At 33.8% G+C, this 21,566-nt stretch overlaps 1 protein-coding gene across 5 annotated transcripts in view; it reads right to left on the bottom strand.

Annotated features, from left to right (window-relative positions):
• Positions 1–5,585: 5,585 nt before the first annotated feature.
• CLEC2B (C-type lectin domain family 2 member B) overlaps positions 5,586–21,566 on the bottom strand; it is a 55,018-nt gene continuing 39,037 nt past the window's right edge. For 4 of the 5 annotated variants that reach the window (XM_049102666.1, XM_049102668.1, XM_035707117.2 and 1 more), the window contains 5 exons: positions 20,599–20,688; positions 10,889–11,052; positions 7,942–8,045; positions 6,810–6,945; positions 5,586–6,677 (listed from right to left, as the gene is read on the bottom strand). In XM_049102666.1, the coding sequence (XP_048958623.1) occupies positions 6,837–6,945; positions 7,942–8,045; positions 10,889–11,052; positions 20,599–20,688 (467 nt within the window). In that variant the 3' untranslated portion in view covers positions 5,586–6,677; positions 6,810–6,836. Of the gene's footprint in view, positions 6,678–6,794; positions 6,946–7,941; positions 8,046–10,888; positions 11,053–20,598; positions 20,689–21,566 lie in introns of all 5 variants that reach the window. The other variant, XM_049102667.1, reaches the window with a different exon arrangement.

The following is a 21,566-nucleotide window of genomic DNA, read 5'->3' as shown; positions in this document are numbered from 1 at the left end:
ACAAGTGAGTTATTCTGCAAAATGCTCTTCAATTTGAATCTGTCTGATCGACTACGGCCATACCACCCTGAATGCGCCCAATCTCGTGGAAATCTGTCTGATTATTTCTCATGATTATATTCAACTGCTCCTTGGCAGAAAGAGTGAGAAGTTCTTTTCACTGCCTCCTTTCAGACAGCACATACATTTATTTTTTTATTCCATTGTTGATGCTATTGACTTTGTTCACTACTTAATGTGACATCTATCAGACTTCACTGTAAATTAGTATTTTGTGAACAGGGACCAGGATGGCTTTAACATTCCCTTCTGCCTGTCCAAATTTTAGATAAGTTTTGTTCTTCCTATTGATGAGCCCCTGACCTCCTCATTTTTAGACATTTCCTTCAGGAAACTTGTAATTGGAAATTCTGTCTCTGCTCCTTTGAGATTCAAACTCCTAGTCTTTACAACCCAGAAGTGTTTCTCCTAAGGACCAGAGAGGCATTCCTTTGAAATGCAATCATCAAGAAAGGTAGCACCTCTGTTTTTCAGTTTCTATGATAAGGTAGGAGGCTAACTTCAGTGGGCACCTAGCTCCAAGTTGTAAAATTCTCCTAGCATGAAGACCTGAAAAAGTTTAATTTCCCTCTGGGTACAGTTGTTGAATAGACACAGATGGTGTATGATCTCCCTCTCACTCCAGCTTTGCAAAAACCCTACTGCCCTGTTTCAGAAGATTTTGGTTCAGAGTGAGTTCTGGCTTATGTCCCTCACTGCCATAACTTTGAATAAAGCCTTTACCTGTGTAATAGTTTTTTGCTGTGATTTTTGTTTGACAGAAGGTATTTTTAGATTTTAAATAATAACCCATCTACATCAGAATTTCAACTTATTCATTTTTGCATTTGTATCTTTGTAGACTCTCATTTTCACATTTTGTTCGATTTGTATACTCTATTTTGATGGTTAAATTGTTCTAGACCTAGTAGTAAAAGTTGCCTTTGAGGTGACATTTGTATCCTTGATCTCCAAGATCTTTTGCTACTTTTTGCTACTTTGTAGTGTTGTTTGTTTGTTTTATGGTAATACCTCAGCTGAATGCCAGTAACCATTTTTTGCCAGTATTTGAACTGGTCTTTATGTTCTAGTGAGATTCATAAATACTAATAAAATAATTAACCAACAAATATAAAAAACATTTTTCCTTGGTCCAAATGATTTGCTTTTCTTTGTATCTTTTAAAATGTTATATTTTGTTTTCTGTCTCCTCATCTTTAATTGAAGCTCCATGCACAAGGGTTTTTCCTTGTTTGGATTCTTATTGTATTCCTATTATTTAAAGCAATGTCTGATACATAATAGATGCTCAATAAATATCGACTGAACAAAATTGGACAAACGGCTGTGGAGAGTTGTATGTTACTTATAACACAATAAAGTAGAGGGGATCCGATGTTGTTCCTTAATTTAGCTAATGCATCTTTATTTTATTTATTTTTTTTTTTAAAGTCAGCATTTTTTTTTTTTTAAAGATTTTTTTTATTTATTTATTCATGATAGTCACACAGAGAGAGAGAGAGGCAGAGACACAACAGGCAGAGGGAGAAGCAGGCTCCATGCACCGGGAGCCCGACGTGGGATTCGATCCCGGGTCTCCAGGATCGCGCCCTGGGCCAAAGGCAGGCGCCAAACCGCTGCGCCACCCAGGGATCCCAGCTAATGCATCTTTAAACATAAGGCACACGAATTGAGATGTAAAGTAAGTGGAATTCTTGAGAAAGAGGAACCTTCCAGGAAGTCCTAGATAAAATGCTAATAGATAAGGGGGAAAACCTTTTGGATTTGTGAGCATGCTATGTTTTTAAAACATGTGAAGACAGTGTTACTGGAGGCCAAGGAAGGATAAACTGGGTATAAAATAGGCTGAAAAATAAGATGTCTTAAACGTCATGGAAGCATTTCCACTTTAAATTTCAACAGCAGTTGAAAGCCAATAAAATGCTAGAGTTCCCAGAGTAACCTGGTAAATTTTGAGTTTTGGAGCCATTACCCTTAGCTACAGTATGGGAAGAGGAAAAGGAAAAGGAAGTATTTGAGTTGTGAGCTAATTTAGGGACGGGCAAGGCAACAGATGATAGACTAGTGCTCAAGCTTCAGGAAGGAAGTGTATTGAAATAAACACGTGAATGGGGTTTATCATGACTAGTAACAATCAGACTTTCTTAAAATAAGGGTGTACTATTTTAAATAGTGCTTCGGTTTTGAGAATGTACTTCTTCCTTTTACTTCTTCAACTATCTCTTTATTCCAAGATTTTTCACCTCTTAGGTTCACACTTTTCCTTGCTCTCTAGATCCCTAAGCACAATACATTGACTGCAATATACACCCAGCATAGAGTTCTGCTGGCCAGTTACCTGCTGAGTTTTTCTGTTTATTCCTACTAAATGGACTAAAAATGGTAGATGAGGAACAAAACCAATCTTAAGGCCAAACCAGGTTTCTGGGTTGTTTTTTATTTTTAAAGATTTTATTTATTTATTTGACACAGAAAGAGAGAGAGTGCACAAGCATGGAGGAGCAGCAGGCAGAGGGAGAGCAAGAAGCAGGCTCCCCATTGAAGAGGGAGCCGAATGGGAGACTTAATCTTAGGACCCCAAGATCACTACCTGAGTTTAATGCAGCCGCTTAACTGACTGAGCCACCCAAGCACCCTCAGGTTTCTGTTTTTATGCACTCAGTTGGATGGTGTGCTGAGAAGGGCCATATTTTGAGGGAAAGATTATAAACTGTAGATATATTTAAAGGCAAACCGCAAGAAACTCCTAACTACAGAGAACAAACTGAAGGTTGATGGAAGGATGTGGGCAGGGGGATGAGCTCAATGGGGGATGGGATTAAGGAGAGCACTTGTCATGAGCACTAGGTGTTGTATGTAAGTGATGAATCACCAAATCCTACTCCTGAAACCCATATTACACTATAGGTTGACTAACTAGAGTTTAAGTAAAAATTTGGAAGAAAGAAAGGATATAATTGAGATGTTGACATGGAATAGGTAGTTAGATAATCTGGAATTTAGAGAAGAAGGTATTGGTGTTGAATATGTCAGTATAGGATCTCTTAGAGTAGATGTTGATCCTAAATGTATGAAGGCAATTCCCTAAGAAGGAGTGAGAAGAGAGAAGAGAAAGGCCTAAAGCTTCAGGAAGACAGAATAATATGACAGGAACAGAGTGTGTACTGAAATTGAAAAGAGGAGGGATGCTTGTGTGGCTCAGGAGTTGAGCATCTGTCTTCGGCATAGGCTGCGATCCTGGGGTCCTGGGATCAAGTCCCACATCAAGCTCCCCAGAGGGAGCCTGTTTCTCCCTCTGGCTATGTCTCTGCCTCTCTCTAGGTGCCTCTCATGAATGAATAAATAAAATCTTAAAAAAAAAAAAAAGAAATTGAAATGAGGAGAGGTCAGGAGCAAGGAGGAATCCCAGGGGAATAGGGTATCACAGAATACTTAGAAGATAGTATTTAAAGAAGAAGAAATAGAAACATGATTTTAAATTCTGCTTGAGACAACATGTGAAACGTTAACTGAAGCTCGTTCACTGGGTATGCAAACACAGATTGGCATTACTTGGTGAGAGCTGCTTGTGTGCATTTTGCGGAGTGGTAGATAAAACAAGATGTGACTAGACGGAGATGCTCGGAGGACACATTTTCCTTCATTTAAAGAAAGACTGAAACAAGGAAGGGACATTCCAGCTCAGGCTTGTATCAGAGAAAGATGGAATAGAAAAATGGAAGCAAGCTGATCTTGCTAAACAACGTATCAGATTGTTAGGGCCACCATAGCAAAGTACCAAAAACTGAGTGGCTTAAAACAACAGAATTTTATTTTATTTTCTCACAGTTCTGAAGACTAGAAATCCAAGATCAAAGTGTCTGTTGTGTCGTGCTCTCTCAGACTGCTCCAGGGGAGAATCCTCTCTTGCCCCTCTGGTCTCTCATGATAGCTGGTAATCCTTGGCATTCCTTGGCTTCTAGATACATCACTTTAGTCACATGGCCACCTTTTCCCTGTGTCTTCACATAGTCTTCTCTTTGTCATTAAATTCAAATTTTCCTTATTTATAAGGACACCAGTCTTATAGATTAGTGAGATTTCAACTCATCCTAATGATTTCATTTTATCTATTACCTTTTCTATGAGTCTATTTCTAAATGAGGTCACATTCTGAAGGCTGAGGGTTAGGACTTCAACCTGGGGACATAATGAAACTCATAAAAGAGAAGAGGAATTTATTAAATCTACACATGACTAAAACTTATAAATATTACTACTACCATACAGAGTAGCATTTATTGTTTTTCATATTAAATATGCATAAATAGCTATTAAATAAATGAACACAATTGTTATCTTCAACCAAAATGAACCTGTGTAATTACTGACTGATAAATTTTTGGTCTTGTAAAGACACTACTAGGTCTGACAGATCCTGGAAATCTGTTTTTGTTTTTTTTTTTTCTTTTTTTTTTTTTTGGCAGAACTTCTGTTTAAAGAAACAATTTAATTAAAATGTATTACAAAATTCATGAGCTCATGAGAGGTGTTATGATTTATCTATAAATATTCAGAATAGTGGATAGAGGAGATCGATTATGCATTTGCTTATTGTCCAGTGAGTGTGCAAGCAGGTTTTTCATAACGTCCACACATTGCTTCTTCCTGCTCAGGTCCAAGGACCATCTCCTGCTTCTTTCCTGGTAAGAGTGTCTTTCCTGACTAGTTTCATTTCTCCTGAGTAAAAGGTAACAATGGAAAAAAGTATCTTAAAAACAGTGGTGGGGGTGCAGCCCTGGAGGCTCAGCGGTTTAGCGCCGCCTTTGGCCCAGGGTGTGATCCTGGAGACCCAGGATCGAGTCCCACGTCGGGCTCCCTGGATGGAGCCTGCCTTTCCCTCTGCCTGTGTCTCTGCCTCTCTCTCTCTCCTCTCTGTGTATTCTTATGGATAAATAAATAACATCTAAAAAAAAAAAAAGCATAACGGGTAGTCTTCTAGTTATAAAGGGGAAAATTTCCATGTATAAAATAAATAAGAGATGAGGATACAATGAGGAATATACTTATTAATAAGTAACAACTGTAGGGTGACAGAAGGTAGCTTGATTTATCATGGGATCACTTTGTCAATGTATATACACGTTACATAACTATGTTGTACATTTAAACTGTTATAATATTGCATTCTAAGCTTCCATAAAAAAACAAACAAACAAACAAAACAAAAAATATAAATTAAAAAGAAAAAGGTAGCAATGCTATTATTACTCACGCTATCACGGCTCTTAGAAATTTGTTTTTATTGAAACAACATGGATCTCCTTGAGTCTGCACTTGCTTAGTATCATTTACTTCATTCTGATTACATTTATATCATATTTTCATAAATATTCTTTTCCTGTGACTCAAAGGTTGGGGCTGGAATGCATTGATAATCACAAATGTAAATCTCATCTAAAATATGCACAAAATATGAACAATAATTAAATTTTTTAGACTTTAAATTTACCATTCACAATTTCATCAATGTGAAACAACACATCTTCTCATCATATCTTCATTGATTTATTGCAACAATAATCCCAATAATCCCTCCAGAGAAAATTTCAGGGCAAGTACATTCATGAATTTAGGCACAGGAATATTAAAAAATAAATAACAGAATAAATCAATTGAGAATAAATATGATATGACATAATGACCAAGTTGAATTTTATCTAGGAATTCAAAGTAGTTATTTAACATTAGAAAACATGTGTCATTAACATTGAAAGATTAAGAAAGAACATCAAAACAGATAAAGAAAACAAAAACATACAAGAAAATTTTAAAAAAATTCCAAGTCCCTTTCTATTAAACAACCTTTTTAAGGAACAGGAATAGAAAAGAACTGCCTTAACCTAAAAAAGGTGCATAAAAAATTAAATAAAATGCTGATAATGTTGAAATGTTAGAAACATTTTCTTTAAAATGTGAGACAATTCAGATATTCACAGCCCAAATTGTCTTGGCAGTTCTACAAATTTTAATTAGACAAGAATTAAGTAGTAGTTATAAGAAAAAAATAAAACTTATTATTAGATGCTATTTTTATCATTTTAAAAAAATCCACAAATTATTAGAAATTATGAGTTTTCAGAAAGTATGTTGAGCAGGAGAAGAATAATGCAGTTACATTTCCACAAAAAAGTAACTATTTTAAAAAATAATAAAATTGCATAATTGTAAAAGCCAGATACATTTGATGAGGACACACATAATAAATAACATGCAATGACTGGCTAGAAAAACTATAAATCATATAAGAAGAAAAACATCAATGTCAGTTACATATTACAAATGAGTAAAGAAATAATATAAATATAACACTTTTTCTTAAAGTATTTTATTTATTTATTCATGAGAGACATAGAGAGAGACAGAGACACAGGCACAGGGAGAAGCAGGCTCCTCACAGGGAGACCAATGAGAGATTTGATTCCCGGACTTGGGATCATGCTCTGAGTTGAAGGCAGATGCTCAACCACTGAGCCACCCAGATGTCCCAATACAACACTTCTTAAATTGATCTATAGAGCCCATGTAAGTACAGGAGTCTTCTAAAATTGATGTAAAAATGTAAAGATCCAGGTCATCTGAAAAATAAAGTAAGTTGAAGGAAATTATGTGAATAATTATTAAGATGTATTACCAGGTTAGATCATTAAAGCAGTGAAAAATTAACTTATATATAGAGAAAGAAAAAATATTACAAAAATCATGGGTACCCATGTTGTAATTCCACTATAGAAACATTAGTGCATTTTCCTCCTGCAGATCCATTTTCTTTCTGCATAGCATCTAGCTGTTGCTGCACCATCATCATCGAGGTAAGCACATTTTTCATTTCCTCTCACAAGAAACCTACAAGGGATTAAACATCACTTACTAAAAAAATGCTCTGATTTCTCACTTGCCCAATGACCCAATTTTTTAAAGTATCTGTACAGAGTTCTGAAAAAGTGTGCTGTGGCAGTCTTCTCTGATACAGAGGAAGATATCTGTACCAAATTAGACTGAAAGAGTCTCTCGTCCAAGAATTTTTATAACTGTTAAACTGATGTTAAGATAGTGATGTGTAAAAAAAAAAAAAAAAAGATAGTGATGTGTAATCAGTGGAACTACCAATTTATATAAACCAATAATTCTTAGCACAAGGCGATTTTGCTTTCTGCTCTCCACTTCGCTTCCCAACACACACATACACAAGTCACAATTGGCAACATCTGGAGACATTTTGGGTCGTCACAAAGCAGGTAGAGGGATTGCCTAATAGAAAAAGCCAGAGATATTGCTAACATCCAAAAATGCATGAAACAGCACCCCTTCTCCACAACAAAGAATTATTCAGTCCAAAATGTCAGTTGTGTTGCTGTTGAGGAATTCTAATATAAACTAAATAGTAAGTGGCTGGCAGTCACCATTGGGGTAGTTATGCTAAGATCATATGTGGAAGATATAATGGAAGTATAAAATGGAAGATATGAAGCTCAAATAAAATCAGGTTAAAATCAACAGTTAAGTTTAACTTGAACTGTAAAAGATGTCAGCAAAAAGGCAGCATGAACTTTGAAGAATAGATATAAATTTGAGAAGACAGGTTAAAAATCAGGCAAATGTTTTTTGGATTTTCTTTTTTTTTGGTTTGTGTTTATAAATCTCAGATCTTTGTTTTCAAAATACTGAACTAAGATCTCCCTCTTATCTCCTGATTTCCAAAGTCCCTGGTTGATTTCTTGGAACTAATCTCAATACATAATACAGTTTTCCCTCCCTCACTTTTTCCAACATACACCCAAAGGTTCTGGAGAAGGTTATGTTATCCAAATTTTTAATAATCTCCAAAAGAAAGAAACTCACCATTTCTTAAATATGGTTCCATTTACCCATCGTCCTGATTTATTTTCTGTCATTTCCAGTCCAATCCAGTGATCAGAAGTGCATTTGTATCGCCTAAGAAAATTCTTTAGAGACAACATAAATTTTGTTTTATTTTTTTAGCTTTTACTACAACCTATTGTGTCTCCCTTGCTTTGGAGGTTGTGAAAAGCAAGGCAACAAATGTTCAACTGCTGCTTCACCAGAAAATAGCTATAGGATTTTGAAAAAAATATTTTATCCTCTGACCCTTAGTTTTCCTACTTGTAAGCAAATATGTGAGATAAGTTTTCCTTAAGATACTTTTTGATTCCAAATTGATAAAATTTCAATATGGAAATCTATTCCTCCAGGATCTTAACACTGTAAACTCCTGGAAAGCCAGAGTTTGCAATTGACTTCTTGCACAGCCTTTCTAATCATCAGATATGTACTATAATGCTTTCTCACTTCCCAGTAAATACTAGTATATTGATTTTTAATATTATGTTTTATACTTCAGATACTCTCCCAATAAGATTGCTTATCCACATGGAGGTGCATTGATGCGCCCACATGCACACAGACACCCTTCATCTATCCAATTCCTTTAGAATTTAATTCTCAAATTTTGTTTTTCTGCCCCAAATTTCTATTTCTAAAGAGATCATTCAGGAGAAAAATACGATTTTATCCTCATAGTTCACCCTTTTCATTCAACGTGGAAATTTCTTGTTGCCTTGGAGCCTTTTTAGCCATAGAATTAGACACAGAAAGTCATTGAGTCTATTATGCTACTAAATACCTGGTAAACCACAAGTTTGACATTGTACCACTCCATGTTTCAATTTTATGATAGATATAAGGGATACAGTTCACAACACTACGGTCCATTTTTATTAACAGTGACACTAATAACCTTTGGCATTTTAATATACTATTTTCTCCATCATTTCATAAATGTATTTGAAAAAAATATTTAACTTATTGAACTAAGTTTTGAGTTTATAAAAGAACACATTAATCAAACACTTTCCCTGGATTTACAGGGCTTCATTTATAGTGAAGAAATTTATGTAAACATAGAGTTAGAAAATATCCTTCTGGACGAATAGAAGATTATGAATTAAATAAATACAAAGTGAAATTTTAGTTTACAAGAAAGAAATATCTGAATCTTTATAGGGCACTTGCTTATTGGATGTGCTCCAAGAGGTATATCTGGAAAGGAGGAGTAGAATATTCCATGGTAAATAAAGAGGACAAAGAAGAAGGAAGAAGAGGGCAATTCAAATTTTAGACTTTAGAAAGAGCTTGCTTGAAGACAGAAAAAAAATATGAGAAAGGATAAATGTATTGGCCATCAACACTCTATATGTTATTGGATAACTAAGAAAATTGGATTAGTTTAAGTAGTTGTGGTCTTAGTATCAGGGAACCAGGAGGTGAGCTTCCTAAAGCCTGTTCTTCAAAAAATATTAACTATTATTTGCTCACTAAAAAAACACTCGTGGCTTCTTGTTAAAGATATAAGATAACTTTATGTAAGGGGAAATATATATGAAAAATATTTCATGACAGAAGCTATATCTCATTTTAACTAAGGAAAAGATTTTGTAATCTAAGTAAACATATGTAACATTTAATTAAGTTGTTTTAAATAAACAGTCCTTTAAAATTTTTCTATATATTATTTTTATCACTCCTTTACAGATAGCTTTACATTATTTTGTCACTCACTTAAATTTGGCCCAAGTTATGTAGTAGTACATATAGGTAGATGACCTTCAAGCTATATTAGGAAATTGTAGGATCAAAGTCTCTTTTCTTGATCCCAAGGGTATAGTCATTATTAACTGATATATTTAATGATGTCTCAAGTTCAAAACTAATTATTTTGGTGTGCTTATATCTTTGTGTTCCATGATATGCACTATTTTTGTTAGCCTTTGCTGACAAGATTCCTATAAATGAAGATTTTAAAAATATTTTGCCTTGTTATTTCTTTATCTCTCAAAATGTTATTAGTACTCATCATTTTTCCATCTTGCTGCTAGTTTAGGGATTTTCTCCCAAGAGGAACTGTAAAGGACAATTCAAGAATTTGTTTATTTATTCATTTGTTTTTTATTATATCTCACACATGAGTGAAATTATATTTTGACTTTAACTTTTAAAAAGACTAACCAAGAGTAAATATATATGCTTAGCACATAAATGACTCAAGGAAGTATTTATTAGTATTTTTAGTCCAAGTCCAGAAGTATTTAGCTTCACAAACCTTTGTTAAATTTCTAGATTTCCTTTACTCATAGAATTTTTGTATGTAATCAACATTTATTTAAAAAATGTCCATTAAACTTTTAATTTGTACCTGCCTTTATGGTATAGAAACGCGGCAATTTCAAATAAAACATAGTGTGTGTTTACAGGCCTTTTAGTGAAGTATGAAGCTCATACTTCAGTCTAAAAAGACTTTCAGTTACATATCTATTCTATTACTGGTAGTTAGTGCTCTGATGGAAGTTGATATGGGACCTTGGAGAAAGCAAAGGAAGACTGAGAAGTCAGAGGTACTTTTCTCAAAGGGTGTAGACTTAAGAATCCCATCCTTCCTGAAACAATTCTGTCTTTGTGGTGTACTAACTTTTAAAAGTCCCTGGACTGGTGTACTGACTTTTAAAAGTCCTTTAAAAAGGATTCCAAATATTTTCAAGTTCTTCTTTTTATACTCCTTAAAATACAAAGATAGCTATCCAGTGTACTACTTGATACAAGTCTTACACTATTCAAACCAAACATCACCAGGTTTTTCAGTTGTATCTCACGTGGCATGTTCTAAAAATCTTCTGCATAGACAGGCATATGTGAAAAATTTTAGAAATCGTAATACCATTTGAATATTTCCAAAGTCCCTATTTAAGAAATGTAAGAATTGTGTATTAATTACCATTTCTTCCATGGTATCAATCATAGTTAGGTCAGCCTGTTGAGTTGTACAGTTGTGTCTACTTGAAGTCCAATCCCCTTCTTCTTTAGAAAAATAATAGCAATTGTTCTGGAAACCAATCCAATCATCTGGGCAGGAATACTGAGTACTCCTATGTTCTAAAACTAGAAATGAGATGAGACAAACACATATATTAAGGGCCAGATGAAATAATGTGCTACAGTATTTTGAGATCAATGGGGAAAGACAAGATTATGTTGTAAAAAATTATGATTATGACCAGAATTGCATATCACATAACAAGCTGAAAGACAAATTTCATGTTAGATTAAATGACAACAGTTCAGGATTTGACAGGACACTGATGTTCCTTTCAACTCCAACCCCAGTGATACAACATCCGTTTCATGATATTTTACTTGTGTTAAATCACCTTTACCACTTTTGGGTAAGTGAAATATAATGAAATCCTAGCATTATCTGGGGGTAATAAAAATACTAATTTATGTTAGACTGTCATACTCTAGGGCATATGTTTTAATGTATAAGAAAGCAATAAAAATAATAAAATAGAATATGTAATTAACAGTATGTGTGTTTGATTGCTTATTGTCCACTAGAACGACCATCACTGTATGGCTCTGAGTTAACCACTGAAAAGAACCCAGATGAGATTTTGAAGGTGGAGGTAAAACAGAACCTTTATCCTTGGAGAATTAGGTAAAATGAACTTCGCAGGCCTTTTAAGGAATTTGCCTTTAGTAGTCTCAGCATCCAGATGTATTCTTAGATCTTCCTCTAATCTCTAGGTTCTCCAAACTCACTAGTGCTTTCAGCCAAAATCACTAGTGACTATTTCTCCTCCAGCTTTCCAGACCGTTGCTCCTCAACTCCTTCCACAGTCATGCTATTCCTAATTCCCATGCTAAAGTCCTATTTTTGTAACTTTTTCAGTGTCTTTTTTCTTTTGGGTACCAAAAGTGAATCTAAGGGCACAAAACCAGCAGCCCGGTGGCTCAGAGGTTTGGCGCCACCTTCAGCCCACGGTGTGATCCTGGAGACACAGGATCAAATCCCACGTTGGGCTCCCCGCATGGAGCCTGCTTCTCCCTCTGCCTGTGTCTCTGCCTCTCTCTCTCTTTCTCTATCTCTCTGTTTCTCTCTCTGTGTCTCTCATGAATAAAGAAATAAAATCTTTAAAAAAAATAAAGGCACAAAACCTTAATGATGAGCTATGGTATTGGTTGTCCACGTGATTCACTTTGAAGGCATTGATTCAAACACCAACCATAAATGAGATGCTGGTGATCTATAGTATGTGAAGGTAAAACAGTTAAATTATCACCTATAGTCACATGATGCCAAGTACCTATAGAATGTAAAACTTTTACACCTTTTTCTTTTTTAAATTCCAGTTAGTTAACATTCAGTGTTACATTAGTTTCAAATGTACAATATAGTGATTCAACACTTCCATACATCTCCCTGTGTTCATCACAAGTGTACACCTTAATCCTCATCCCTATTTCAACCATCCCCTACCTGCCTCCCTTCTGATAATTATCAGCTTGTTCTGTATAATTAAGAGGTTGTTTCTTTTTTAAAAAAAATTTTATTTATTTATTTGAGCAAGGGATTATAAGAGCAAGTGAGAAAGCACAAGCAGGGGGAGCTGCAGAGGGAGAGGGAGAAGAAAGCTCCCCATCAAGCAGAGAGCCCACCATGAGGCCCAAGCCCAGTACCCCAGGATCATGACCTGAGCCTAAGCTGAAGGCAGACACTTAACCAACTGAGCTACCCAGGAGCCCCAATAATTTGTTTCTTGGTTGTCTCTCTCTCTTATTTTTCCCCCCTTTGCTTCTTTGTTTTGTTTCTTAAATTCCACATATAAGTGAAATCATATGGTATCTTTCTTCTCTAATTTATTTCACTTAGCATTATACTCTCTAGCTCCATCCATGTCATTGCAAATAGCAAGACTTCATTCTTTTTCATGGCAGAATTATATTCCATTCTGTGCATATATCACATCTCCTTTATCCATTCAGCTATTGATGGACACATGGGCTGCTTCTTTACCTTGGCTACTGCAAATAATGCTTCTATAAACATGCGGGTACGTCTATTCTTTTGAATTAATGTTCTTGTATTCTTTGGGTAAATACCCAGGATTGTGATTGCTGGAGCACAAGGTAGCTCTATTTTTAACTTTTTGAGGAAACTCCCTATTGTTTTCCAAACCCAAAGTGCATGAATATTCATTTTTCTCCACATCCTCACCAACACCTATTGTTTCTTGTGTTGTGGATTTTAGCCATTCTGAAAGGTGTGAAGGAATAACTCATTGTAGTTTTGATGTTTTGATTTGTATTTCCTTAATAAGTGATAATGAGCATCTTTTCATATGTGTGTTGGCCATCTGTATATCTTTTTTGAAGAAATATCTGTTCATGTCTTCTGCTCATTTTTAATTGAATCATTTGCTTTATTAGGTATTGAGATTTATAAGTTCTTTATATATTTTGGATACTACCTATTGATTGGATACTACCTATTGGATACTATACTATCATGCTAAATAGTGCATGAATCAAAGGGAGTGGTGAATTAAAAACAACGCAGAAAGAAAGACACATATTAAAAAATTAGAGCATAAATCAATTGGATAGACAATTAATGTAAAATTTAAAAAGTCAACAAACTCATAATTTGGCTTCTTAAATAATCTGAAAGAGGATGGAACACAAGATAAACTGGTAAAAAAAATTAAAAGAGAGACATAAAGAAACATGTTAGTAAAACCAGGAATTAGATAATTTTTAAAAAAATACAACTTAGCACAACTGACCAAGGAAAAGTAACAAATATGAAAACTCTCTAGTAAAAATTAAATATTTAAGTTTAAAAATTATACAAAAAATTCTACAGAAAGAAATCTCCCAGTCCAGATGGCTTCAATTATGAACACGTCTGATCATTTGGGAAGATATAACAACAATATTGCACAACCTCCTTCAGAAGATGTAATAGGAAGAAATACTATTCAACTCAATTTTTAGAAGCCAGCATTATTTTAATTTGAACATCTAACAACAGTATTATAGGAAAGGGAAATTACAATTCAGTCTTTCATGAACACATGTACATATATAAACAAAAATATTAGCCAATTTTTAAAAAGATTTTTATTTATTCATGAGAGACACACAGAGAGGCAGAGAGATAGGCAGAAGGAGAAGCAGGCTCCTTGCTGGGAGCCAGATGTGGGACTCAATCCCCAGACCCAGGATCATACCCTGAGCTGAAGGCAGATGCTCAAGCACTGAGCCATCCAGGCATCCCAAAATATTAGCCAGTTTAATTCAAGAGTGTTAAAAGGTTATTATTGTATGATCAAATTGAATTTATTCCTAAAATGTAGTAAGTTTAACACTTAAAAAATTCTATATAATGCAACACAGTAACAGAAAAAAGACAAACTATGTACCATAGAAGATGGAAATAAAATATTTGATAACATTTCATACTCTTTCAGAGTAAAACCTCTTTGATAGCTAAGAGTTAAAGGGAACTCCTTTAATTTGAATAAAAATAGGGGATCCCTGGGTGGCGCAGCAGTTTGGTGCCTGCCTTTGGCCCAGGGTGCGATCCTGGAGACCCGGGATCGAATCCCATGTCGGGCTCCCGGTGCATGGAGCCTGCTTCTCCCTCTGCCTGTATCTCTGCCTCTCTCTCTCTCACTGCGTGCCTATCATAAATAAATTTAAAAAAAATTTTTAAATTTGAATAAAAATATCTACAAGTAACCTTTTTTTTTTAAAAAAAGATTTTATTTATTTATTTATTTATTTATTTATTTATTTATTTATGAGAGAGAATGTGTGTGTTCCTCAGCTGAGGGAGGGGTGGGGGGGAGGAAGAAAAAGAAGCAGACTCCATGCTCATGACCTGAGAACTCCTTTAATTTGAATAAAAATATCTACAAGTAATCTTTTTTTTAAAAAAAGATTTTATTTATTTATTTATTTATTTATTTATTTATTTATTTGAGAGAGAGAATGTGTGTGTTCCTCAGCTGAGGGAGGGGTGGGGGGGGAGGAAGAAAAAGAAGCAGACTCCATACTCATGACCTGAGATTACAGCCTGAGTTGAAACGAAGATTTGGCTGTTCAATTGACTGAGCCACCCAAGTGCCTCTACAAGTAACCATTCTTAATGGAGAAATATTTTAAAAACTTTCTCATGGAATTAAGAATGAGATAAGGATGCAACCCTAACTACTTCTCGTTAACCTTGTACTGGAATTTCAAGCCAATAAACCAAGGCAATATACTAAAAGGTATAAAGATTTCAACATATTAAATAAAAGCATTTCTATTTGCAAATAATCTGAATGCTTACATAAACTTCCAAATGAAGATTAAGATAAGTTGCTTAAATTAATGATTAAACATAAAACACACATTAACAAATTTAGAAGGAAGGAAATCACATGATATCTGCCTTCAGATCACAATGGAATTAGACTAGAAGTCAATAACAGAAAGCTGAAAAATTCCCCAAAACATATAGATGAAACAACACTACTCTAAATGGCACATGGACCAAAGAAGAAATCTCAAGAGAAATTTCAAAATGTTTTGAACTAAAGACAAATAAAAACACAACTTATCAAAACTTCTGGGAAGCAGCGAAGGCAATGCTTAAAGGAAAATACATAGTATTGAAAGCATACTTTAAAAAAGAAGTATCTAAAATCAATCATCTAACTTTTCATCTTAAAAAATTAATAAAAGAAGAGAAAAGTAAACATAAGTAAACAGGTAAAGAAATAATAATTATAGTAAAAATCTATGAAATTGAAAGGAAATTAACAGAGAAAAATCAACAAAATCACAAGCTTGTTTTTTGCAAAGAACAATAGGACCTGCCAGCTTCTACCCAGGCTAACTATGAAAAATGAAAGAGGGGACATCACTACAGGTCTTATGGAAATTTGAAGGATAATAAAAGAATACTATGAATAACTCAATGACCCAAAATTTGATAACCTAGACAAAATGGACCAATTTCTCGAATAACACAATCTTCCAAAACTCAAATGAGAAAAAACAGGCAATCTGAATAGTCCTGTATCTATTAAAGAAATTGAATGACTAATTAGTAATGTCCTCAAACAGAAAGGACTAGGCCCAGATGATTTCACTGGTGAATGCTACCAAAAAATTAAAGAAGAAATTATACAAATTCTGTACAATCTCTTTCAGAGGATAGAAGCAGATGAGATACTTCTCAACTCAATCTATGAGGCAAGCATTGCCCTAATATCAAAACCAAAGATATTACAAGAAAAGGAAACTACAGACCAATATCACTCATGAACGTAGATGCAAAAATCCTCACAGAATATTAGCAAATTGAATCCAACAATATTTATTTATTCATTTATTTACTTATTTATTTATTTAGAATCCAAAAATATTTAAAAATAATTTTATACAAAATGGGATTTATCTCAGATCTGCAAGGCTGGTTGAGCATTTGAAAAACAATTAGTGTAATCCATCATATCAACAGCTCAGAAGGAAAAATCACATGATTCATGATCAAATGAATAAAATCTATCACATATGAATAAAATATATGACAAAAATATAACGCTTATGACACAAACTCTCAGTAATCTAGGAATAGAAGGGAACTTCCTCAACTCAATAAAGACTATTTATTAAAAAGAAAAAAAGAAAAAAAACCTACGGTTAATGTAATACTTAATGGTGAGAAACTGGTGGCTTTCCCACTGGAATAAGCTTTCCCTTCTCACCATTACTTTTCAATAATCATACTAAAAGTTCTGTGTAATATGATAACGCAAGAAAAGAAAATCATAGGTCTACACATTGAAAAGGAAAAAATAAACTGTCTTTGTTCAGAGATGACATGATCATTCTATAGAAAATCTGAAAGAACTAAAAACTGAAAACTAATAAGTAATCATGGAAAGGTTGGAGTATACAAGTTGACATGCAAAAGTCAATTGTTTTCCCACATACCAGCAATAAAGAAGTGTAACTTGAAATTAAAAACAAAATATTATTTACACGAGAACCCTCCAAAATTAAATATTTAAGTATGTCTAATAAAATATGTACTATATTATCTATATGAGGAAAACTACAAAACTTTGATGAACAAAATCAAAGAAGAACTAAACAGTTTTAAGAGAGACATTCTATGCTAATAATTAGGAAGATGCAATCTTGTCAACATGTTAGTTCTTTACCCACTTGACCTATAGATTTGATGAAATCCCAATTAAAAGCTAGGCAGGTTATTTTATGAATACCAACAAACTAATTTTAAGGTTTTTATTGAAAAGCAAAACGTACAGAATATCCAACTCAATTTGGGAGAAGATAAAAATTGGAGAGGACTGATACTACCAACATTGAGACTTGCTATAAAGCTACAGTAATCCCTAAGACAGTGTAGTATCGATGAAAGAATAGACAAAGCAATGGAACAGAGTAGAAAGACCAGAAATAGACTCACATAAATGTAGTCACCTGAACTTGGACTAAGGAGCAAAAGCAATATAATTGAGCTAAGATAGTCTTTTCAACTAAGTTGCAGGAACAACTGGACATTCACATGCAAAAAAATGAATCTAAACAGACCTTACATCCTTCACAAAACTGAACTCAGAACATATCAAAGACCTAAATGTAAATACAAAACTGAAAAGCTTCTAGAAGATTTCATAGGGGCAAGCCTTAATGACCATGGACATGGTGATGGTTTTTTAGATAAACACCAAAGGCACAGCGTATGAAATCAATAATGGATAAGCAGGACTTGGACTTCATTAAAATTAACCACTTTTTCTCTGTGAAAAACAATGTCAAGAGAATGAGAAGAAGAACCACAGGCTGGGAGAAAATATTTACAAAAGACCTGTCTGATGAAGGACTATTATCCAAATATATAAAGAACACTTCAATCTCAACCATGAGAAAAGAAACAACCTAATTAATACATGGTCAAAAAGCCTAAACAGGCACCTCAGCAAAGAAGATAGATAGATGGCAAATAAAAAGAAGAAAATATGCTCCACATCATGTGCCATGAGGAAAAGGCAAATGTAAACCTCAATGAGATACTACATACTTAGAACAGCTGAAATCCAGGACACTGACCACCCCAAGTGCTGGTGAGGATATGGAGCAACAGGAACTTCCATTCATTGTCAGTGAGAATGCACAATGAATGGTATAGGCATTTTAAAATACAGTTTGGAGATTTTTCATGAAATTAAAAACTCTTATCATACAATTCAGCAATTGCACTTTTTGGTATTTACCCTAAAGAGTTGAAAACTTATGTTCACATGAAAACCATACATTTCTTTGGTAACGCAGCTTCATTCAGGATTGCCAAAACTTGGAAGCAACCGAGATGCTCTTTGGTAAGTGAACAGATCAATAAACTGTGATGCACCAGACAATGGAATATTATTCAGTTGAAACAAACAAAAAAATAAAACAAAACCTCTCAAACCATGAAAAGACACAGGGGATCCTTAGGTACATATTACTGAGTGAAAAAAAGCCAGTCTGAAAAGACTACATACTGTATTCCAATTGTACGACATTCTGGAAATGGCCAAACAATGGAGACAGTAAAAAGGTTAGTGATTGTCAGTGGTTGTGGTTTGAGGAGAGAGGAATACATGGGGCAAAGAAGATTTGGGGGCACTGAAGATGCTCTGTAGAATACCATAATGAAGGATACATGCCATTATACAATTTTCCTAATTCAGGATTCACAATATCAGGACTGAATTGTAAACTATCGATTTTAATAAATTGCTCCAGATCAGAAGACTAAGTGAATGAAGGAAAATACATTTTGACATGATACCCAAACACTAATAACAATCAATTTTAAAAGCATTATAGTTTTGGATCTGAAATTAATAAAAAAAATATAATAAATGTTACAATGGAAATTCTAGAGTAATATCCTCATGCATTTGGAGTACAGTAAATTTCAGAAAGAGGATGTAAAAGTAATGGTAGAGAAAATTTTAAAAAATTAAAAATACCTAAAAATTAAGAACTTCTCTTCACTGAAAGACATCATACAGAAAAGAAATTTAAGCTTCATAAAGAAGATTTTTACAATACTTACAAATTTACAAGGTAGATATTTACAATAGAAATACAAAATACTTTTATCTATTATGTTAAAGAACATCTGTGAATCAACCAAAAAACAAGGAGCTAACTCAATAAAAATATAGATCAAGTATTAAAATACACCCAGCACAAAATACTATGACTAACTGAGCAATAAATATGACAAGGAACTTAACAGTATTGGTCATCAGGAAAATGTCAGTTAAAATCACAATGAAGTATTAACACTCATCAGAATGACAAAAATGGGTAAAACTGACAACAAAGTGTTGACCAGTATGCTAAACAACCAGTATGTCATGCACTTTTGGTTGGATTATCTACAATCTATGGACTCATTTGCTAATGCTGACCTATACATACTCCATGGTTTAAAATTTTTTCTCATAAGTATATCCCAAACAATATCCGCTACTCACTAAAAGTCTAAAAGTATAAGGATGTTAAAAGCACCATAATTTGCAGTAGTCAAAATGTGGCACTACCTGAATGTCCATCAAAACTAGAATGATTAATAAATTAATAAATAGTGTGAAATACTCTATAGTGAAGATCTGAAAACTACAACCTGAGGCCAAAATCAGAGCTAAAAGTGTTTTCACATTTTAAAAATAATCAACACAATAATAAATAGAAAAACAAAATAGTTATAAGAAGAATAATATTTTGTGACCATGGAAAGTATACAATATTCAAATTTCCATGTTTAATTTTAGTGAAATGCAGACAAGCTCAACTGTTTACATATCATATGTGGCTGTTTTGCACTACAATACAGAATGGAACATTGTAACACAGATTTTATGGCTAACAAAGCCAAATTTATTTACTATCTTTCTCTTTGCATAAAAATGATTCCAACCCCCTTCAACAATGAATCAATGAACTTTTGCTACATGTTATGTATGGAAGAATCATACAAACATGATGTGAAAAGAAAATAAGATGCAAAGAATACAAAAAATTGTATGATCTTATTTATGGAAATATTTTTATTTTTTAAGATTTTATTTATTTATTCATGAGAGACACAGAGAGAGGCAGAGACACAGGCAGGGGGAGCACAGGCTGCAGGGAGCCTGACGTGGGACTGGATCCTGGTCTCCAGGACCATACCCTGGGCCCAAGGCGGTGCTAAACTGCTGAGCCACCCGGGCTGCCCTGAAAAAATTTTTAAATGGGCAAAACTAACCTATGCAACAGATATCAAAATAGTGATGGGAATGTTGGTAGAATGTGAGATTATCAGGGTGAACGATTTTGTCTTACTCATTTTTGCATCTCCTCATGCTTTATACAGGTCAAGAAATTCATAACTATTCATTCATTGATACCCATTAAATGAGAAATGAATACCCATGGATACCCATGAATAATGAGAAAAGAGTGCAAATAATGAGAAGAGAGTGTGAATAATGAAAAAAGATCATGTTTGAGGCAGAAAAGAAAATGATCATTTGATAAGAAGTCCCAGAAAACAATAAGTAAAAAATATAAATGTAATTTACTCACCTAGGACAATAATTAGAAGAATATTTAAAATGAAGAATATTACACATAAAACACGCACTAAAATTGTCATCTTACTCTTGTCCTTAACATCTGAAAAAAAAATTTACATTTATAAACAAGTGAAAGAGAGACTAAGTTTACATTTATAACCACAACCAACAAAATTCAGGAAATTTATTCATATTTCACAAGATGATACAAACATACTGTTTCTGTTTGTTATATGGAAAACAACAACAACAACAACAAACCTGCTTTTTTGAAATTTCTCAGGACATCCTTACATTCAATCTAAGTGTTACCATGGATTTTATTGCCATAGCGCAAGGAATCGAATATGTATAATTCTTTAGGATAGAATTTCTTAACACCTGGAGCCACCCCCAGGCCTTCAATATCCTTCTCCTCTGGTACCATATCAGCACATCCTAACACTCCTTGAATATTTCTAAGAAAATCTACTTTCTAACTAATGAAAAGTTTACTTTAAAGGAAAGATAGTATAGCATTTTTAGAAGTTCATGAATAATCAATCCAAAGATTTGGAATTGAGCTTTATGCTACAAACAAACAAAGGGAACTTGAATGAGATTTGGGGGTGGGGCTGGTATTTTCTCATCTGCAAAGTCAGTAGAAAAGATGAGAAAAGATCATGTCTGAGGCAGAATAGAATAAGTTTTTGATGAGGAATTTTTTTTATTGGTGTCTATTTTGGGGAAAATGGTTCATAAGATTTTCGAAATAAAACACTTATTATTTATATGATTCTAAAGTATTCACCTTTATTGTAATATATTATGAAATTTTAAAAGTTGCAGCAGTTACTTTAAGATGGATGGTACACTGATTGAGGGCATTTATCACTCCTATCTTTTCCCTAGTGAAGAGCTATTCTTTTGTTGGATGAAATTTTTTCCTTTGTGGATGTATGAGAAGATATTAAATTTAAAACACATCTAAATTTATAC

This window comes from Canis lupus, chromosome 27 (assembly GCF_003254725.2).
Source record: "Canis lupus dingo isolate Sandy chromosome 27, ASM325472v2, whole genome shotgun sequence".
NCBI classification, from domain to species: Eukaryota; Metazoa; Chordata; class Mammalia; order Carnivora; family Canidae; genus Canis; species Canis lupus.
Note: the sequence above shows the minus strand (reverse complement) of the source record. Positions and strands in the feature narration are given on the sequence as shown.